Source organism: Chiloscyllium plagiosum, chromosome 4 (assembly GCF_004010195.1).
Source record: "Chiloscyllium plagiosum isolate BGI_BamShark_2017 chromosome 4, ASM401019v2, whole genome shotgun sequence".
In the NCBI taxonomy this organism is placed as follows: Eukaryota; Metazoa; Chordata; class Chondrichthyes; order Orectolobiformes; family Hemiscylliidae; genus Chiloscyllium; species Chiloscyllium plagiosum.
Genome location: NC_057713.1, coordinates 1856906 through 1878494, shown reverse-complemented (window position 1 = coordinate 1878494; position 21589 = coordinate 1856906). Strand labels below are relative to the sequence as shown.

The window sequence follows — 21589 nt, the reverse complement described above, 5'->3', positions numbered from 1 at the left end:
GAACGAGGACATGCCACAACCCAAAGGACTAGCCACACTACCATACATCAAGAGCATTTCCGAACTGACAGCCAGACTACTGCGACCACTAGGACTCATAACAGCACACAAACCAACAGCCACTCTCAGACAACAACTCACCAGGACGAAGGACCCGATACCCAGCATGAGCAAAACCAATGTAGTGTACAAAATCTTATGCAAGGACTGCACCAAACACTACATAGGACAAACAGGAGACAGCTAACGATCCGCATCCATGAACGCCAACTAGTCACGAAACGACACGCTATCCTTAGTAACCACACACTCAGATGACAAGCAACATGTGTTCGACTGGGACAACACTACTATTATAGGACAAGCCAAACAGAGAAAAGCCAGGGAATTCCTAGAGGCATGGCACTCATCCACAGATTCAATCAATAAGCACATCGACCTGGACCCAATATACCGACCACTGCAGCGGACAGCTGGAACTGACAACCGGAAGCGGCAGATATAAATCACTATAAATGCCGGAGGAAACATCACAGAAGCGCTTCGCAGGAAGCTCCCAAGCACTGAGGATGTCACCTAGACAGGGACGAAATGTCTGCAACACAAATTCTCAGCTCGGTGAACAGAACCACAACAACGAGCACCCGAGCTACAAATCTTCTCCAAAACTTTGAACTTTTTCCTTTGCTTCCCTCAGCACGTATGTGGTATATATTTCATCTGGTCCTGGTGAATTATCCACTTGTAATGAAGCTAAATATTTAACAGTACAAACACAAGTGATCGTAAAGCTGGCTATCTGGTGATGGCAACTTAAAAAATATTGCCAGTTATGAATTTTGTTATCGATGAGTAAATTAACTGACTGACTTAAGAACAGAAAGTGCTGGAGAGTTTTAGCAGGTTCAGCAGCATCAATGTAGGGAGAAACAAAGTGAACACTAACAAAAACAGAAATTGCTGGAAAAACTCTGAGTCTGGCAACATCTGTGGAGAGAAATCCGAGTTAATATTTTGGGTCCAGCAATCCTTCACAGTTAACATTTTGGTCCGATGACTCTTCTGCAGAACTGAAGAAGTGAGAGTAGTTCCAAAAAAGAGTCACATCAGACTCAAAGCATTAACCGTTCCTTGCTACAGATACTGCCATTCTTCTCCGGCACTTTGTTCTTGGCATCTGCAGTATTTTGTTTTTATAACTTATTGGATGTGGTTCTATGTTACTTCCCAGGCACACCGATTAGTTGCCAGATTCGTGTGTAAGTCATTTCCTGCATTCTGAGTAACCTTTGAACTGACCAACAGGAGAACTGGCAAGATCCAAAATCCAACACTGACTAAGACCTGAAGTTGGCAGTTTTTGGACACTGTACCTTCAATACATCTATGAAAGTTGGGATAGGTCGAAGAAAAATAGGAAACTTCTATTTCCTTGAAGGTTTAAGCAAACATGCCTGTGTAACTCGCTGCCTGTGTAACTCGCTAACTGTGTTCTCTTTTCTCCTAGCTTGTAATCCCGGTTCCTGTTGAAAACAGCACTGCGGCTGAACCATGGCAATTCCTACAGCACCACCAAGCTATGCTGAGGTGATGGCGAGTAAGGAACAGCTGTTCTCAAGCCAGCAGTCTTACGCCAGGCAGCAGCCTTATCCAGGCCAACATTCATACCCTATGCAACAACCTTATCCAGGACAGCAGTCTTACCCTATGCAGCAGTCTTACCCAGGCCAGCAGGCAATGCCCCAACCGCCAACAATGCCTGTGCATCCTAGCTGGACATTTGTGCAGCCTAACCCTGGTGAGTATTTATTCTCTGAATTCATGATCCTATGATTTGCAAAGCCTAATCTGTGTTGGAAAAATACAAGTGTATTTAGCATCTTGAGCCTGTTCTGCCACTCAGATTATAGCCGATGTATTTTATAGCTCCATCTGATAACCTGGGTTCCATAATCCCAACAAGCCTTCCCCAAAAATGCTCTGTCAATTGCAGTTTTGAAATTTTGAATTGATGCCACTTACAGCAGTTTTTGTGTGGGAGAGAGTTCCAGACTTCCCATTCCCCTGTTGTGAACTGTGCTCCTCCTGCTGACCCGACTTCTGGTCTTGTGTTCCAGGGACAAAGAACTGAATTTCTATTTGAAAAGCAAGCTGGAAATAGCATCTCAGTCAGCACTGAATAAATAGTTGAAAGGGAGAAACCAGCACAGTGATGGGATGGGGCAAGGGCAGTTCCATAGGGACTTTCAAAGAGCCAGCACAGTCTCAATGGGCTGAATGAACCCTTGTTTGGTGTAAAGTGTTCATAACTGCTTTCAGCAAGATGGAATCTTTGGACTTCCTCTTTACTGGATATATGACATGCAGTATGATTTCTTCGTTTCAGATGAATGTTTCACCTCTTTGTTTATTTAAAAGTAATTTCTTTTGTGACGTAGTATCAGCAAATTTTACCCTTGTGTTATACAGTGACAGACCTGTCTCCACCAGTACTGTACTCACCAATAATGTACCCCAGCCATACACAGCCACAGACCTGCTCCCACCACACAGAGTATCCCAGTGTTTTACAGTGTTGAAAGAGCTTTGTGCTGTATCTAATTGCATGTTACCTGCAATGAGAGTGTGAAATTTTGGATGTGGGAGATGAATTGCAAGTTTGAATCTATAATCCAGGTTCAGTGATTGCCTTTTGATTTGCTTTGTAGGGAGTGGGTTCAGCAGTGGTTTTGGGCCTACCACATTCAACCCATACTCTGATCCGAGCAGCACTGGGAGCATGAATGCATTTGCTGCAGACACCTGGAGCAACCAGAAGATACGGCATGTCTATATCCAGAAGGTATGTTGCTGACATCAAGAAAATGTCTGTCAGAGCAAACTGGAACTCACTGATTCCTCATCCTGCCTGTGACCTGGTATTGGTCTTCCTCTGCGCGCACAATTCCACCTCCATCATGCTGCTCCCTCTCTCCCTCCCTCCATTACCACTCCCTCTTTTATCACCTTCATTGCCACACTTTCTCTTTCCATCTTGCCAGTCACTCTTTCCTTCCATCTTTGCCCCTCCCTTCATAATTGCCATCCCACTTTTGTTCCTTCATTGCCATTCTTTCTTTCTTTCTCTGTCTCTCTCTGTCTCTCTTTGTGTGTCTGTGTAACAATGGATCCTGCTGAGTGTGGGAGATGTTATGGTATCGCAAACCCATAACGGGCAGTGATTTTTTGTGGATTTTTATGTTCCAGGTTTATGCCATCTTGATGGCACAGTTGTTGGTGACTTTTGGGATAGTGGCAGTCTTTACATTCTAGTAAGTCTCCATATTCTGCTCTAATAATTGTGTCCGTAGTAATTAACTCTGTGCTTGTCTCTCTCCCTTCTCTCTTCCCTAACAGGCTGAATGGCTCAATGAGGTTCCCAGTGTAAGCTGACACAAGAAGCAGGATCTGAGGCTCCATCAATAATTCTGCTAAATTGGCAGTTTGTAGTTGAGGCACTGATGGATGCTGCAGTAGATCCTCCAGTATCGTAATGAGACTATCTGCAAACTATATCAGCAGAAATAAAAGGCATACATCGGTTTCTTGAGATGCCTTTATTATAAATGCTTAGCTGAGGTCCAAATTTCTTTCATGGCTTAGCTCATGGGGGTCTGTTTTCAAGGTGAAACTAGAGTGAGTGCTTGCTTTGGTTGACATTTATAAAATTACAAGTTTTTTTTTAATTCTTTCTTTTAATATCTGAATGCTTATTTGAACAGGATTAGGAATGTGAAAAGAGGTAAATCTCTTATTGTCAGTATATTGGCCCTAGATGGTTGCTACTTCTACAACGTTGTAAAAGGAGCAGTTTCTTTCAAAGTAGATTTTTGAATGGATGCTTGGTGCACTTCAGGGTTTTCATTTCAAGTGCACATCATTGTTATTTTATTGATATTTGGTCTTTAATATAGTGAAAATGGTTGAAGCTTATCTTTGTCCTCCACACATAGGTTACTACACTTTTTCCTGATGCACCCTCTTCTCCCTTAGATTTTGTATATTGTGGTGCCATTATTTAAGAAAGGTGGTAAGAAAAAACCAGGGAACTATAGACCAGTGAACCTGACATTGGTGATGAGCAAGTTGTTGGAGGGAATCCTGAGGGACAGGATGTACAAGTATTTGGAAAGGCAAGAACTGATTAAGTTCGTGGGAAATCATGTCTGACAAACTTGATTGAGTTTTTTGAAGAAGTGACAAAGAGGGTTGATGAGGACAGAGCGGTAGATGTGATCTGATCTATATGGACTTCACTAAGGCATTTGATAAGGTTCCTCATGGGAGACTGGCTAGCAAAGTTAGACCTGATTGAATACAGGGAGAACTAGCCATTTGGAATCAGAACTGGCTCGAAGGTGGTGGTGGGTTGCTTTTCAGACTGGAGGCCTGTGACCACTGGAGTGCCACAAGGATCAGTGCTGGGTCCACTGCTTTTCGTCATTTATGTAAATAAATTGGATGTGAACATAATGAGATATGGTTAGTAAGTTTGCGAATTACACCAACGTTGGGGTGTGGTGGACAATGAAGAAGATTACCTCAGAGTACAACGGGATCTTGATCAGATGGGTTAATGGACTGAGGAGTGGCAGATGGAGTTTAATTTAGATAAATGTGAGGTGCTGCATTTTGGAAAGTCAAATGAGAGCACGACTTTATACACTTAAGTGTAAGGTCCTGGGGAGTGTTGCTGAACAAATAGACCTTGGAGTGCAAGTTCATAATTCCTTGAAAGTGGAGTTGCAGGTAGATAGGATAGTGAAGGCGGCGTTTGGTATGCTTTTCTTTATTGGTCAGAGCATTGAGTACAGGATTGGGAGGTCATGTTGTGCCTGTACAGGACGTTGGTTAGGCTTTTGGAATGTTTCAAGCAATTCTGGTTTCATTCCTTTTGGAAGGATGTTGTGAAACTTGAAAGGGTTCAGAAAAGATTTACAAGGATGTTGCAAGGGTTGGAGGATTTGAGCTAGAGGGAGAGGTTGAATAGGCTAGGGCTGTTTTCCCTAGAGTGTCGGAGGCTGAGGGGTGACCTTTATAGAGGTTTATAAAATCATGAGGGGCATGGATAGGATAAATAGACACGGTCTTTTCCCTGGGGTGGGGGCGTTCAGAACTAGAGGACATAGGTTTAGGGTGTGAGGGGAAAGATATAAAAGGGACCGAAGGGACAACGTTTTCACAGAGGGTGGTGCGCGTATGGAATGAGCTACCAGAGGAAGTGATGTAGACTAGTACAATTACAGCATTTAAAAGACATCTGGATGGGTATATGAATAGGAAGGGTTTGGAGAGATATGAGCAGGGTGCTGGCAAATGAGATGAAATTAGGTTAGGATATCTGGTCTGCATTGATGAGTTGGACCAAAGGGTCTGTTTCCATGCTGTACATCTCTATGATTCTACTTGTACTCCAATTGCCTTTATATTTTTCTAAGGATTCAGTCGATCTCTGCTGTTTGAGTCTGACACATGCTTCCTTCTTTGTCTTAACTAAACCTCAATTTCTCTAGTCATCCAGCATTCCCTATACCTACCAGCCTTTCCTTTCACCCTATCAGGAATATACTGTCTCTGGACTCACGTCATCTCATTTCTGAAGACTTCCCAATTTCCAGCTGTCCATTTACCTGTCACAATCAGCTTTTGAAATTTCTTGCCTAATACTGTCAAAATGAGCCTTCCTCCAATTTATAACTTCAACTTTGAGATCCGGTCTATCCTTTTCCATCACTATTTTAAAATGAATAAAACTATGGTCGCTGGCCCCAAAGTGCTCCCCCACTGACACCTCAGTCACCTGCCCTGCCTTATTTCTCAAGAGTATGTCAAGTTTTGCACCCTCTCTCTAGTAGGTATATCCACATACTGAATCAGAAAACTTTCTTGTGCACACTTAACAAATTCCTCTCCATCGAAACCATTAAAACTATGACAGTCCCAGTCTATGTTGGGAATGTTAAAATTCCCTACCACAACCACCCTGTTATTCTTACAACTAACTGAGATCTCCTTACAAACATGTTTCTCAGTTTCCTGCTGACTATTAGGGGGTCTGTTATACAATCCCAAGAAGGTGTTCATTCCTTTCCTGTTTCTCAGTTCCACACAAATAACTTCCTTGGATATATTCAAGTGATGCTGTCCCTTATCAAAAACACCACTCCCCTCTTCTCTTGACACTTTTTGTATCCTTGTTATAGAACTTGTATCGTGGAACATTAAGCTGCCAGTCCTGTCCATCCTGAGCCACATTTCTGCAATTGCTATGATATCCCAGTCCCATGTTCCCAACCATGCCCTGAGTTCATCTCCCTTCCCTGTTAGGCCTCTTGCACTGAAGTAAGTGCAGTCTAATTTATCAGTCCTTATTCTCTGCTTTGTTCCTGTCTGCCCTGACTGTTTGGCTCGCTCCTTTTCCCAACTGTAACACTCTGATTGATCTCTTTCCTCATTATTTTCCTGAGTCAACCCCCAACACCTTACTAATTTAAGTGCTCGTGAGCAGCTCTAGCAAATCTCCCTGCCAGTATACAGTCCCCTTCCAATTCATGTGCAATCTGTCCTCCATGTACAGGTCACTTCTATCCCAAAAGAGTTTCCAATGATCCAAAAATGTGAACCCTTCTCTCTTGAACTAACTCCTCAGCCATGCAGTCATCTGCTCTAAATAAAAGCAAATTACTGCAGATGCTGGAATCTGAAACCAAAAGAGAAAATGCTGGAAAATCTCAGCAGGTCTGGCAGCATCTGTAAGGAGAGAAAAGAGCTGACGTTTTGAGTCTTACTGACCCTTTGTCAAAGCTTTGTCATCTGCTCTATCCTCCTATTCCTAACCTCACCAGCTCGTAGCATTGCGTGTAATCCAGATATTACTACTCTTGAGGACCTCATTTTTAAATTCCTGGCTAACTTTCTATATTTGCCCTTCAGAATCTCATCCTTTTCTCTTCCTATGTTGTTGGTTCCAATGTGTACAATGACTTCCTGCTGATCCCTCTCTGAGATATCCTTGATCTGGCACCAGGGAGGCAACACTCCATTCTGATTTCTTGCTGCTGGCCACAGAAACATCTGTCTGTGCCTCTGACTAGGAAAACCCCTATCACAATCGATCGCTTGAAACCCGATGTACCCTTCATTACATTAGAACCAGTCTCAATACCAGAAACTTGGCTGTTCATGTTGCATTCCCCTCAGAGTCCACCACCCCCTCCGCTTTCCAAATCAGCATATTTGTTTGAAATGGGGATAGACACAGAAGACTCCTGCACTACCTGCCGACCCATCATATCTTTCCTGGAGTTAACTCATCTACCTGACTGTATCTGCGGTTTTTCTCCCCTCCTATAACTGCTATCCATCACTTCCCCTAGCTCTTGTAAATTCCTCATACCTATAATTGCCGCTTCAACAAATTCATGCGATATGATAGGATTCACAACCAAAGACACAATCATCAGTAACATGGAAACTCTCCCTAAACTCCCACATCTGACAGGAAGAGCATATCACTCTACTAAAGGCCATTTTTGCTCCTTCACAATCTATAGACTCAGAAAATAGTATCGTCCTTTTGCTTTAAAAAACAGTGCTTCAGGCTCACTTAGTACGTGCGGTTTATATTTTTAAAAAATTTAATCGAGACCGATCTCAATAAAACATATTAAGAAAGAACCCACTCTCTCACTATTGTAGACTTACAGTAGGATTATACGTTAAAACTATGCACTTATCTGTTCCTGTGCTGAACTCTCCCACACAGGTTCCTCCAAGGTCAGCTGCGAATTTCACTGTTTGTTAATTTTTCCTAGTCGCACTCCAACGTCCTGAGATACCTGAACTCAAACAGCAAAGGCAGTAACAATACCGATTCACTGCTGTGTCAGTTAGCAGTGCAGGTTGCGCTCTCTCTCGCGCTCCCACACTGACCATGTGGTTGCTGCCTTTTGCCTGTCTTCCTCCTTTTAAAAGTGTTGTTTTGATCTTTTTTTCCCCAAAGTTCCAGTACAATGCAACAGCATATAAAATAGAAATTGCTCCTGGAATTCGAGGAAACAACCTCCAACACCTAAAATACCTCAAAAAGGGAGCAGCTCTTACAGCCACAATTTTTTCCCCTCTGCATCTTGGACTATCCAGAATGCACAAGGGACCTAAGGGGTGACTTTTTAACGCAGAACGTGATGTGTGAATGGAATGAGTTGCCAGAAGAACTGTTGGAGGCTAGTACAATCACAACATTTAAAAGGCACCTGGATGGGTATATGAATAGGAAAGGTTTGAAGTCATGTGGTCAAATGCTGGCAAAAGAAACTAGATTAATTTAGGATTTCTGGACAGCATGGAAGTGTTGGACCAAAGGGTCTGTTTCTGTGCTGTACATGTCTATGCCTCTATTTGTTGAACATTTTTGGATGTTCCAATTAGAATGAGACCAGGGTTGTAATCTCTCAGAATCGCAGAATTAGAGTCCGAGAGATGTACAGCACAGAAACAGACTCTTCAGTCCAACTCGTCTATGCCGACCAGATATCCTAACCTAATCTAATCCCATTTTCCAGCACTTGGCTCATATCCCTCTAAACCCTTCCTATTCATATACCGTCCAGATGCCTTTTAAAGGCTGTAATTGTACCAGTGTCCATTCTTTCCTCCGACAACTCGTTCTGTACACGCACAACCCTCTGTGTGAAAACATTGCCCCTTCGGTCCCTTTTATATCTTTCCCCTAACACCCTAAACCTATGCCCTCTAGTTCAGGACTCCCCCACCCCAGAGAAAAGACCTCATTTATTTATCCTATCCATGCCCCTCATGATTTTATAAACCTCTATAAGGTCACCCCTCAGCCTCCGATGCTCAGGGGAAACAGTCCGAGCCTTGTAAATCCTTTCTGAACCCTTTCAAGTTTCACAACATCTTTCCGATAAGAAGGAGACCAGAATTGCACACAGTATTCCAAAAGTAGCCTAACCAATGTCCTGTACAGCTGTAACATGACCTCCCAACTCCTGTACTCCGTACTCTGACCAATAAAGGAAAGCATAACAAATGCCGCCTTCACTATCTTATCTACCTGCGACTCCACTTTCAAGGAGCTTTGAACCTGCACTCCAAGGTCTCTTTGTTCAGCAATACTCCCCAGGACCTTATGCTTAAATGTATAAAGTCGTGCTCTCATTTGACTTTCCAAAATGCAGCACTTCGCATTTATCTAAATTAAACTCCATCTGCCACTCCTCAGCCCAGTGACCCATCTGATCAAGATCCCATTGTACTCTGAGGTAACCTTCTTTGCTGACCACTGCACCTTCAATGTTGGTGTCATCTGCACTCTTACTAACTATATCTCCTATGTTCACATCCAATTTATTTATATAAATGACGAAAAGCAATTGACCCAGCACTGATCCTTATGGCACACCACTCGTCACAGGCCTCCAGTCTTAAAAGCAACCCTCCACCACCACCCTCTGTCTTCTGCCTATGAGCCAGTTCTGTATCCAAATGGCTAGTTCTTCCTGTATTCAATGAGATTTAATCTTGCTAACTAGTCTCCCATGAGGAACCTTGTTGAATTCCTTACTGAAGTCCATATAGATTACTTTCACTGCTCTACCCTCATTATCCTCTTTTTTTCACTTTTTCAAAGAGCTCAATGAAGTTCATGAGACCTGAATTCCCAGAATACCAGTTTGTGTTTCTGACTGAGTTGTCATTTCATTTTCATCTGAACAGTCAAAGATGAATAAATTCTATGTATGTTTCTGCTTCCTTGCACAGTGACCCCGTCAGAATGTACGTGCGGAACAATTATGTTTTGTATTACACCTCTTTGTAAGTGAACATTTCTTCCTGTTATCTCTTGACACGGTGAGGGAAGTGTTTAAAGGAACATTGAAACTACTGTTGTAAATTTTTCTATTTGGGCTTCTGTGCTGTCCTCCCCTGGTCCATTTGCTGAGCTGCATGTCGAATGCAAAGCACAGAGACACACTGTTTGGCCCAATTTGGCTTTTGTAGATTGTGTAATGACCCCACTTGAATTCTTCAACCTTGAGCAGGGTGATGGAGTGGCTGCAGTTCTTACCAATATCTACCTCATCTCCTGTCATTCATCACATTCCTCTGCCTTTTCTTTGCCAAGATGTCCTTTTATTTTGTTCTAGGACTGTGGATGTTGTTGACAAAACTACTGTGTAAATTGCAGCTGACTGTGTTTGTCCATTCCACTCCCCAGTTGAATGAACCTCTGATTTTCACTGTCCCTGCTCATACATGGGGAGTGTCAGCTTCACAGGGACTTGACTGCCTAGTGGGACCAAATTTATGGCTTTTTCCATATGCTCTAGGAAGATGGCCAGTTTTTGTAGATGTTCCTTTAAACTATTCCCAGAGTTCATGTTTTCATAAATCTATGAATCCTTTGGGAAAGCTGAAGTACTTTTTGCTTTGTTTTCTTTCCAGTGCTGTCTTCATCATCACCTACCTCATTCTTGTCTGCTGTTCCGGAATCAGGTCAGTTCCAACTGAAACCTCTCACAAGCATACACATTGCAACTTGCTGCAGTTTCTCCAAAGTTTCTCGCTCTTCATGCCACTAACTCTGCCACTTATTACAATATCGCGTATGCTGATTTGCCCATTGCCTCCCAGTCCCTTCCCTAACTCCACTCTACAGAACTTAACTTTCCCTGGTCCCCTATACAGGGTAGGAGAATTGAAGTTGGACATAGATTCAGTTTCGATTCTCAGTTTCATTGGCTGGTTGAGCTCCAGTAACATCCTCTGTGTACAATCAGAGTGACAGATGGATGATGTTGATAAACCATTGGCTTCTGTCTAGCCTGTGTTTAAGCTAACATCTGTGGAGAGTGAAACAAGGGTAACATTTTGAATTGGATATGACTCCCCTTCGGGGCTTGTGAATATCACTACTGGTTGCAGGTGCTGAAAGGGAAAGATGGGGGTAATGTTTCATGTTGAATTTGCTCTGACAATAAGTCATTGAGTCAAAACATTAGCCGTTGTTACTGCCCGGCTTGTGTACTTTATTCCCCTCATCTATGTTTTGGTCAGCAGTTGTTTTGCAAACCTGGAAACATGCAGCAGATTCAATCTACTCCTGGCTTCTGCTGAACCAACCTAGAAATTATTCTGTTACAACATCACATACACTATCATATGTATAGACATTTGAAAGGGATAGGTTTAACCCATACACCAGGCAGAAAGTTAAACACCTCTGGGATCATTGTTTGTATTTTTGTTCAGGTAGTTTGGTAGATTTTCTTTCACTGAACTAACATTGTTTTCATTTCTTTCATTCTATTTTGTTATCTTCATGCAGGAGACGCTATCCCTGGAACTTGATTCTTTTGGCAATTTTTGTAAGTATTGGCAATTATTAGAAAAATTGAAAATGTTTGTATGACTGTGAACATTATCTATTAAATATCCTGTCATCTTCAGCAATTTCTAAATTCCTAACATTAATGAAGGTTCTGTTCAACCTCAGGTCCATCTTAAAGATTCCATGATGAATTGGAAGAAGAGGTTTCCCAAAACCGCTCCCCTCTGTCCCCTCCTCCACCCACCATCCTATGGTCAATGTTTACTTCAGAAAACGATAATTTAAACATTGCTGCTTGCAAGACCTTGCTATGCAGCTATTGGCTGCCACATTACCTACACTTAAATAGTGACTTTGTTTTAAAACAGTCACTTGCTGCAAAGTGCTTTGGTCACTCTAACATTGATCTGTAATAGAGATGTGGGGTTTCTAAAACCACAATCAGGTCAACCACGATCTTATCAAGTGGTGGAACAGGCTGGTGGAGCCAAATGGCCTATCGCAACTTTTAGTTCTTGTATTGTTAGTGGCACTATCGAAATGGAAGTCTTTCTTTGCTAATTTTTTTTCCCATCTCCTCCCACATTTCCACACTCTTGCTTGTTTTCTCCCGTCTGTACTGTCGAGCAACATGAATCAAGGATACTGCCTTTCTATGAAATAGCGCTGGTGGAGTCTTTTGCGCTCACCCAAGAGTGCAAATGGAACCTTGGTTTAACATTTCCTCTGAAAGGTGACCCCTCCAACTAGGCATACTGAACCCATAGTGGCTTTGCCTCTGGAATGAGGGTGTTATCCACTGAGCTCAGCTGAGCTGTAAGCAGGTTGGTCTTACAGTTTTCTGACCAGCAGACTGACTTGCCTGGACTCTACCCCCCCACCAACCACAAATTAGCCAACAGTTTCACTTACAATCCTACATGGCTCCAAGCCAAATTGTCTTAATGGTCGCAATAATTTTTTGAGATGACCATTATCCACAGGCAGAGATTGTACCAGGTGGTACCACGATTGGTTTCTTGAACAGTATGTATTGGAATTGACAAGGGGCAAGCTATCCTAGATCTGGTCCTATGTAATGAGACAGGAATAATTAACACTGTCATAGTTAGGGATGCTCTTGGAAGGAGCGATGACAGTCTGGTTGAATTTAGAATGCAGGTGGAAAGTCCGAAGATAAGATCCAATACCAGGGTCCTGTGCTTAAACAAGGGAGACTACAATAGCATAAAGGAGGAGTTGGCTAAAGTAGACTGGGAGCAAAGACTTCATGGTGGGACAGTTGACGAATAGTGTAGGACTTTCAAAGCAATTTTTCAAATTGCTCAGGAAAAGTAAAAAGTAACAACTGGAGGAAAAGGGGTAATCTGCCATAGGTGCCTAAGGAAATAAGGGAGGCTATCAAATTGAAAGAGAAGGCATACAAAGTGGCCAAGATCAGTAGGATAATTGGGAAAGCTTTACAGGTCCACGGAAAGCCGCAGAAAGAGCTATAAAGAAAAGTAAGATAAATTATGCAAAAAAACTAGCTCAGAATATAAAACTAGAGTGGCTAAAGTACGTGTTGGTCCTTTAGAGTATGAGAATGGGGATTCAGTCATGGGATATGAGGTAATGGCCGAGGCATTGAATAGGTATTTTGTGTCAGTCTTCACAGAGGAGGACTCGAATGATGTGCCAATAATTGACAAAGAGAGAAAGGCGGGTGAGGACCTGGAAACAATCATCATGAAAGAGGTAGCGTTGAGCAAGCTAATGGAGCTAAGGGTAGACAAGTGTCCTAGCCCTGAGGGAATGTATTCCAAGGTATGAAAAGAGATGGCGGGAGAAATAGCAAATGCACTTGTGATAATTTTCCAAAATTCACTCGACTCTGGGGCAGTTCCAGCAGGTTGGAAAACGGCAAATGTGATGCCATTGTTTAAAAAGGGAGGTAGACAAAAGATGGGGAATTATAGACCAGTTAGTTTAACTTCTATATTGGGGAAAATGAGTCTATTATTAAGGAAGAAATAGCGAGGCATCTATATAGAAATTGTCCCATTGGGCAAATGCAGCATGCGTTCATGAAGGGCAGATCATGCTTATTTAATCTTTTGGAATTGTATGAAGACATTATGAACACAGTGGACAAGGGGGACACAGTATATGTGGTGTTTTAAATTTCCAAAGGCACTCGACAAGGTGCCGCACAAAAGGCTGCTCCATAAGATAAAGCTGCATGGCATTACGGGTGATGTATTAGCATCGATAGAGGATTGGTTAACCAGCAGAAAGCCAAGTGTGGGAACAACGGAGTGCTATTCTGGTTGGCGATCAGTGGCTAGTGATGTGCTTCAGGGATCAGTGTTGGAACTGCAGTTATTCACAATTTGCACAAATGATTTGGAGTCGGGGATCACGTTTCGTGTGTTAGAGTTTGTGGATGACACTAAGATGAGCGGTAGAGCAAGTGTGCAGAGCACTGTGAAACTTTGCGAAAGGGCATAGATAGTTTAAGTGAGTGGGCAAAGGTCTGGCAGGTGGAGTACAATGTTGATAAATGTGAAGTCATCCATTTCAGTAGGAATAACAAAATAAAGGATTATTACCTGAATGTTAAGAAATTGCAGCACATTGCTGTGCAGAGGGACCCGAGTGCCCTTGTGCATGAATCACAGAAGGTTGGTCTGCAGGTACAACCGGTAATTACGAAGGCAAATGGAATTTTGTCCTTCATCACTATACGGATTAAGTTTAAAAGCAGGGAGGTTATGTTGTAGCTGTACAAGGTGCTGGTGAGGCCACACCTGGAGTACTGTGTGCAGTTTTGGTCTCCTTAAGAAAGGATGGACTGGCACTGGAGGGGGTGCAGAGGAAGTTCATGAGGTTGATTCCGGAGTTCAGGGGTTGGCTTTGAGGAGAGACTGAGTAGACAAAGATTGTGTTCATTGGAATTTAGAAGAATGAGGGGAGATCTTATAGAAACATATAAAATTATGAAGAGAATAGATAAAGTAGAAGTAGAAAGGATGTTTCCACTGGCAGGTGAAACTAGGACAAGAGGGCATAGCCTCAAAATTAGAGCGAGCAGATTTAGGGCTGAATTGAGAAGGAACTTCTTCACCCAGAGAGTTGTGATTCTATGGAAGTGAAGTGGTTAAGGCTTCCTCAGTAAATGTTTTTAAAGCTAAGGTAGATAATTTTTTGAACAGTCAAGAAATTAAGGGTTACAGTGAGCAGGTGGGTAAGTGGAGCTGAGGCTGTGAATAGATTAGCCATAAATCTTATTGAATGGCAGAACAGGCTCGACAGACTTAGATGGCCTACTTCTGCTCTTAGTTCTTATATATTTTCACCACAGTGGCATTTTATACATGTCAATGCAGCAGCCTTGGGCGTCTTATCCTGGACTAGACCCTAGAGACTGTGAGTTCCAACTCATTAAGACATATTGGGTCATTTATGGTCTTGCGTTGGGAGAAATCAGCCAGCTAACTGTTGAATTGACCCCATATGGGTAACTAATGTCCTTCAATGGCAGGGACCTGCTATCTCGATATGATTTGACTGATAAGTGGCTCTAGTGAATGACTCAACCCTCAGGGAAATAATCACTGCATCCCTGGAACAAGGTAGAACATGATGTAAAAATCTAGCTATATCACTTCATTCTCTTCTCCCTGACTAATCTTTTGATTTATTCACTCATGGGACGTGGACATCACTGGTTGGCCAGCATTTATTGCCCATCTCTCGATGCCCTTGGGAATTTAATGGTGAGCTGCCTTCTTGAACCACTTCAGTCCATGTGCTGTAGGTAGACCCACAGTGCCCTGAGGGAGGGAATTCCAGGATATTGAGCCAGCGACATTGAAGGAACAACAAAAAGTTTCCAGATCAGGATAATGTGTGGTTTTGAGGGGAACTTGCAGGGAGTGGTGCTCCCTTGTGTATGCTGCCCTTGTCCTTCGAGATGGAATTGGTTGTGGGTTTGGAAGGTGCTGCCTGAGGATCTTTGGTGAATTTCTGCAGTGTATGTTGTAGATAGTAGACACTGCTGCTACTGAGCATTGGTGGGGGAGGGAGTGGATGTTTGTGGATGTGGTGTCAATCAAGTGGGGGCTGCTTTGTCCTGGATGGTGTCAAGCTTCTTGAGTGTTGTTGGAGCTGCAACATTACTGATTGAGTGAGAACCCATTGAAGTTTGACTAAATGATTGAATTTCAGTGAATTTGAGCTTTTCCCTCTGTCTGATGTGGTCTTTCCATCTCTCCTCAGACTCTGGGCATGTCATACATGGCAGGGATGCTTACCACGTAAGAGTTTTTATAAAACACAATTTCTCACACAATGTTTGAAAACGTTATATCCAGGCCATTAATGGGAATGCTGCAGGAGGAAGTGAGAGAAATCCATCAGGCAGAGAATGTAAGAGGTGCATGAGTTGGCCATGCCAGCTCCACCATACACTGATATCATGTCAATCTTCTATTTTGACATTATTTTCCTGAACTCTCCCCAGATCCCTTAATGTTTGTAATCTGTAAAAGTCTCTTAATCTCAGTCTTGAACACACTCAATGGCTGATACTCCAAACTCTGGGTCAGCAAATGTCAAAAGTTCACAGCCCTCTGAAGAAATTCATCCTCCTTTTAAGCCATCAATGGCCTACCCACTTAAACTCTGTCCACTGATTCTAGACTCCCCAGGCAGGGGGAAACATTCTTCCTGCATCCACCATGTCGTGCCCTGTAAGAAATTTGTACATTTGAATTAGATCACCCCTCCTTCTAAACTCTAGCGAATATAGAGTCAATCTCTTCATTCCTTCCTCCTGGGTCAATCTCTCCAACCCACAAATTAGTCTAAAGAACCTTTATTTTGCTTCCTCTATGGCAAATATGTCTTTTTTCAGATAAGGAGACTAAATCTGCACACAATACTCCCAAGTGCGATCTCACCAAGCATCTATATAACTGCACCAAGACATATTTACTTTGCACATCAAAGCAAAATACTACAGCTGCTGGAAATTTGAAACAAAAATGGAGAACACTGGAGAAACTCAGCAGGTCTGGCCACATCTTTGAAAAGCCAAACAGAATTAATCCTTTGAGTCCAGTGTGACTTATTCAGAACTGAAACGCTACTTTTAAACTCAAGTCCTTTATAGTAAAGATCGGCATACCATTTGCTGCCTTAATTGCCTTCTGTCCCTGCATTATAACTTTCAGTGATCCATGAACAAGGGCACTTAACTCCATTTGAAATTCAACATTCCCCAGAAGAAATACTCCTGTTTCTCCACATTGTATTCCATCTCCTGGACTGTGTTGAACTCTGTCAAAAGTGCACCATCTGTAAAGAGAAATCTGATTTCTCTTCACAGATGCAGCCTGATGAGCTTTTCCAGCAGCTTCTGTATTTGTTTCTGATTTACAGCATATGCAGTCCTTTTGGTTTTTATTTGGCCTGCATCATTGTGCCTCATAACCTTACACACCTCTATAAGGTCCTGTCTCAACCGTCACTGCTCCAATAGAAACAACCCCAGCCTATTTGATCTTTCCTCAAACCTCAGACCTTCCAGCTCAAGCAACGTGCTGGTAAATCTCCTCTGCACCCTCTCTCATGCAATCACATCCTTCCTATAATGTGGTGACCAGAACTGCACACAGTACTCCTGTTGTGGCCTAGCCAGTGGTTTACACAGTTCTTGCATAATTTCCCTCATCCTGTACTGTATGCCTTGTCTAGTAAAGGCAAGTATACCTATCTATCCATCCTGCTACCTTCAGGGAGCTGTGGATGTACATGCCAAGGTCCTTCTGATCCTCAGTATTTTCCAGGCTTCTACCTTTAATATTGTAATCCTTTGCCTGGTGAATATGAAATTTAAATTTAGTGAAAATCTCAAATAAAATATTATCTAATGGCCACCATGTCAATTATAAAAATACACTGAGTTCATGAATTTTCTTGAAGTAAGAAAATCTGCTGCCTTTACTAGGTCTTGTCTACGTGTGACTCCAGACTCTCAGCAATGTAATGGACTCAGTAACTGCCATCTGGACAATTAGGGCTGTGCAATAAATTATGGCCTGGCCTGTCCCTTAAGAATAAAGAAAATAATCTAATTTCCTGATCGATACTGTGATTTACATTATCACTGCTATTTGGTGGCTTACAGACAACTCCCAGCAGAGCTTTCTGCCCCTTGCTGTTACTTCATTCCAAACAAACTGATTCAACATTGTGAGCTTTAAAACTCGAGGCATCTCTTACAAGTATTAATGTATCTTTAATTAATTAACAGAGCTATCCTACTTCCTTTTGCCAGCTCCCTGTCAATGATTCCTTACACACTTAAGTGGTTGCAACCACTGGGAGATCCGTGTATGCTGATTCACATGTGGACACTGGATCTGAAAACTGCTGCTATCCACAGACCTTGGAGGAAGTATTAGAGGGATTGTAGCTCCTGTCCTTCCTAAATATCATTATCCATGGATTTTCAGGTCCCTGTTTTGTTTTCCTTGTAACCACATCTCTGTTCCCTCTGACTACCTGGTCAGGTCCACGCCCCCCAACAAACCACCCTCCCGTCCTGGCACCTTCCCCTGCCACCGCAGGAATTGCAAAACCTGCGCCCACACCACCTCCCTCCCCACCATCCAAGGCTCCAAAGGAGCCTTCCACATCCATCAAAGTTTCACCTGACCTCCTCCAATGTAATTGATTGTATCCGTTGCTCCTGATGCGGTCTCCTCTACATTGGGGAGACTGGACGCCTTCTTGCAGAGCGCTTCAGGGAACATCTCTGGGACACCTGCACCAATCAACCACACCGCCCCGTGGCTGAACATTTCAACTCCCCCTCTCACTCTGCCGAGGACATGGAGGCTTCATCCCCACCCCCATTCACCTATTGTACTTCTTGCTACCTTCTCCCCCGCCCCATTTATCTCTCCACCCTGGAGGCTTCCTGTCTGTATTCCTGATGAAGGGCTTTTGCCCGAAACGTCAACTTTCCTGCTCCTCGGATGCTGCCTGACCTGCTGTGCTTTTCCAGCACCACTCTGATCTAAACTCTGGTTTCCAGCATCTGCAGTCCTCACTTTTGCCTAACAATGGATTCATGGCCATTAGATGTGTTGAATTCAAATTCCACCATCTGCCATGGTGGGATTCATGCATCACCTGGGTCTCAAGATTAACAATATTATTCTTGATGAAGGGCTCTGGCCGGAAATGTCGATTTTCCTGCCCCTTGGATGCTGCCTGACCTGCTGTGTTTTTCCAGCACCACACTCTCAACTCTCAAGATTAACAGTTGAGTGCTGATAGCTCTGATAATTTTGAACCAAAAGCTCTTTGAGCTGCAAACCCTTACCACAGATTGCTGTGGCATCCAGGAGAGCCTATGTCCTGCAGCAGTAACACATCCCCTGCCCTGCATCATTATTGTGTTCATGAGGTTTACTTATTTAAATTACTTTCCCCTTCTCATTAAACTCTCTTCACTCACCCAACTCCTTCACACTCGATGCAGTCAGCAGGCATGGAGAAATCTCTGTCTTTAGACTTTGAAAAGCAATAAGTCAGCTCTGAGAAAACAGAAAAACTGAGGGAGAATCTGCTCCAATCCCACAACCCACTATGATCACTGTGCTGCTCTAACTCTGACCTGTCGTGCAAAGTTTTTATTCTGTCTCTCTCTCACACACACAAACACAAACACACTTTGTCTCTGTCTCTCTCTCTCTGTCTCTGTCTCTCTCTCTCTCTGACTCACACACACACACACTTCCTTGCCACGCTGTGTCTCCCACACACTCACTATCTCCACCTGCACATTTTCACTCACCACACTCTTTCTTATTTTCATGTTCTTTCTCACTCTTGGACTTGCACACTTTTTTACTCTCATGTCCGTTCTATCGTGTTTCCTCTCTCTTACTCCCATGCCCATTCTCGCATTCATTCTCACTCCCACGCACTTTCTTGCGCCTGCACCAGCTCTCGTACGCTCTCTGTCTCGCTCCCATGCCCTGTCTCTTTCTCTCTCTCTCTCTCTCCTGTGCTAGCTTTCACTCCTGCACATGCACTCATGCTCACTCCTGCACTCTTTCTTGCTGTCGCATTTGCTCCTGTGCTTTCTGCCTCGTGTGCGTGCGCGCGCACACATAGTCTCATCATTTCGAGCACCCAAAGGAGTTAGTACAATTGTGGTAGGGTCCAGACCAAGTCGGCAATATCTTAAACATGGAGCAATTCCGTAAATGGTAATATCAAATGTTATTCGCATAAAGAGAAGAATGGATCTGTAATACTTTTCCCCATAAAACTGTTAAAGCTAGGGCTCCACTGACAGTTTCAAAAGTGAAATGATATGCAGAACCTGGGTTGAGGAGATCACTGGTTTAACTACATATACATTTTAACTTGATCATTTTAATCTCTGACTGTCTTGATAAGTGAGTATTAAGTCATCTGCCTATTGTCTCCTTAGGTACCATAACACAAAGAGTGTGATGATCTGCATTGGGATCACTGCCTTAGTCTGTCTTGCAGTCAGCATCTTCTCCTTCCAGACAAGGGTACGTTGTACATTTTTTATTATGGATATGGTAATCGCTACTACACTTATTTCCCAGCCACTGTTGTCTTGAATTCATGGATTTGCCAAGTCTCATCCAAGGCAAGGTAAATTCATAATGGTAGAGAGGTGGAGCCACACCACTGGAGGGTCAGTGCTGAGGGAGCGCCGCACTGCTGGAGGGTCAGTGCTGAGGGAGCGCCGCACTGCTGGAGGGTCAGCGCTGAGGGAGCGCCGCACTGTCGCTGAGGGAGTGCCGCACTGCCGGAGGGTCAGCGCTGAGGGAGTGCCGCACTGCCGGAGGGTCAGCGCTGAGGGAGCACCGCACTGCCGGAGGGTCAGTGCTGAGAGAGCGGGCACGGTCGGAGGGTCAGTGCTGAGGGAGTACCGCACTGTCGGAGGGTCAGTGCTGAGGGAGTGCCGGAGGGTCAGCGCTGAGGGAGCGCCGCACTGCCGCAGGGTCAGCGCTGAGGGAGCGCCGCACTGCCGCAGGGTCAGCGCTGAGGGAGCACCGGAGGGTCAGCGCTGAGGGAGCGCCGGAGGGTCAGCGCTGAGGGAGCGCCGGAGGGTCAGCGCTGAGGGAGCGCCGCACTGCCGCAGGGTCAGCGCTGAGGGAGCGCCGCACTGCCGGAGGGTCAGCGCAACAATGTCCCACATCTACTGTCAAGCCATTAATAATCTTATGTATTTCAAAAAAATCTCCTCTCATTCTTCAAATCTCCAATGAGTACAGGCCCAACCTACTCAATCTATCCTCATAAGGCAGTCCTTCCAAACCGGAATCAACCTAATGAACCTTCTGTGTACTGACTCCAATTCCAGTGTATCTTTCATAGGCAAGGGCCCAAAGCATTTGCAATATTCATATCTGAAGTTTAGTTCATGCCTTGGATAGTTTTTACAAGACATTCCATTGGCAAGAGTACATTCACTGTATCACTAAGGGAATAGCTCACTCTTGATAGATCAGTACTGACAGATGTCCACATTGTTGGGCATCATAGCCCTATCTCCCCTCTCAATGTTGAAGATTTTGTTTCCCCACTGATTTGAATATTTGCTGATGAACCAATACTACCAGAACAGATAAACTGTCCATTTAGCTTGATGCCATGTGTGAGATCTTTCTGTACAAAAATGACTTTGTAACAACATCTGTGCCCAGGAGGGATCAAAGTAATAGTTAACGCACAGGTGCTTGGTAATTCTTGATTAGGGAATGAATGAGGTTGGTGGAAATTGGCTAGTCAGTCCCATCAGCCACTAGGGCAAGGGCAGCATATAGATGGGAACACCATCATAAGTCCCCTCCTCATCCTGACTTGGAAATGTTGCTGGATAGGAATGCCCTCCATTACAAAACTCTGGGTCTACCTACAGCACGTGAGCTATATTGGTTCAAGAAGGCAGCTCACCACCACCTTCTCAAGGGCAAATTGACCAGGTAATGAATGCCCTTCATTAGGAATAAAGGCAGTGAGCCTGAAGCGTGGAGAGATAAGCTAGAGGAGGGTGGGGGTGGGGAGAAAGTAGCATAGAGTACAATGGGTGAGTGGGGGAGGGGATGAAGATGATAGGTCAGGGAGGAGAGGGTGGAGAGGATAGGTGGAAAA

General features: G+C 43.7%; 1 protein-coding gene across 3 annotated transcripts in view; it reads left to right on the top strand.

Moving 5' to 3' along the window:
• The window catches only part of faim2a (Fas apoptotic inhibitory molecule 2a), a 49460-nt gene that overhangs the window by 10905 nt on the left and 16966 nt on the right, over positions 1-21589 (top strand). For 2 of the 3 annotated variants that reach the window (XM_043687572.1, XM_043687570.1), the window contains exons 2-9: positions 1508-1798; positions 2709-2842; positions 3247-3311; positions 9826-9879; positions 10510-10560; positions 11393-11432; positions 15656-15693; positions 19890-19977. In XM_043687572.1, coding sequence (XP_043543507.1) covers positions 1552-1798; positions 2709-2842; positions 3247-3311; positions 9826-9879; positions 10510-10560; positions 11393-11432; positions 15656-15693; positions 19890-19977 — 717 coding nt within the window. In that variant the 5' untranslated portion in view covers positions 1508-1551. The remainder of the gene's footprint in view (positions 1-1507; positions 1799-2708; positions 2843-3246; positions 3312-9825; positions 9880-10509; positions 10561-11392; positions 11433-15655; positions 15694-19889; positions 19978-21589) is intronic. The other variant, XM_043687571.1, reaches the window with a different exon arrangement.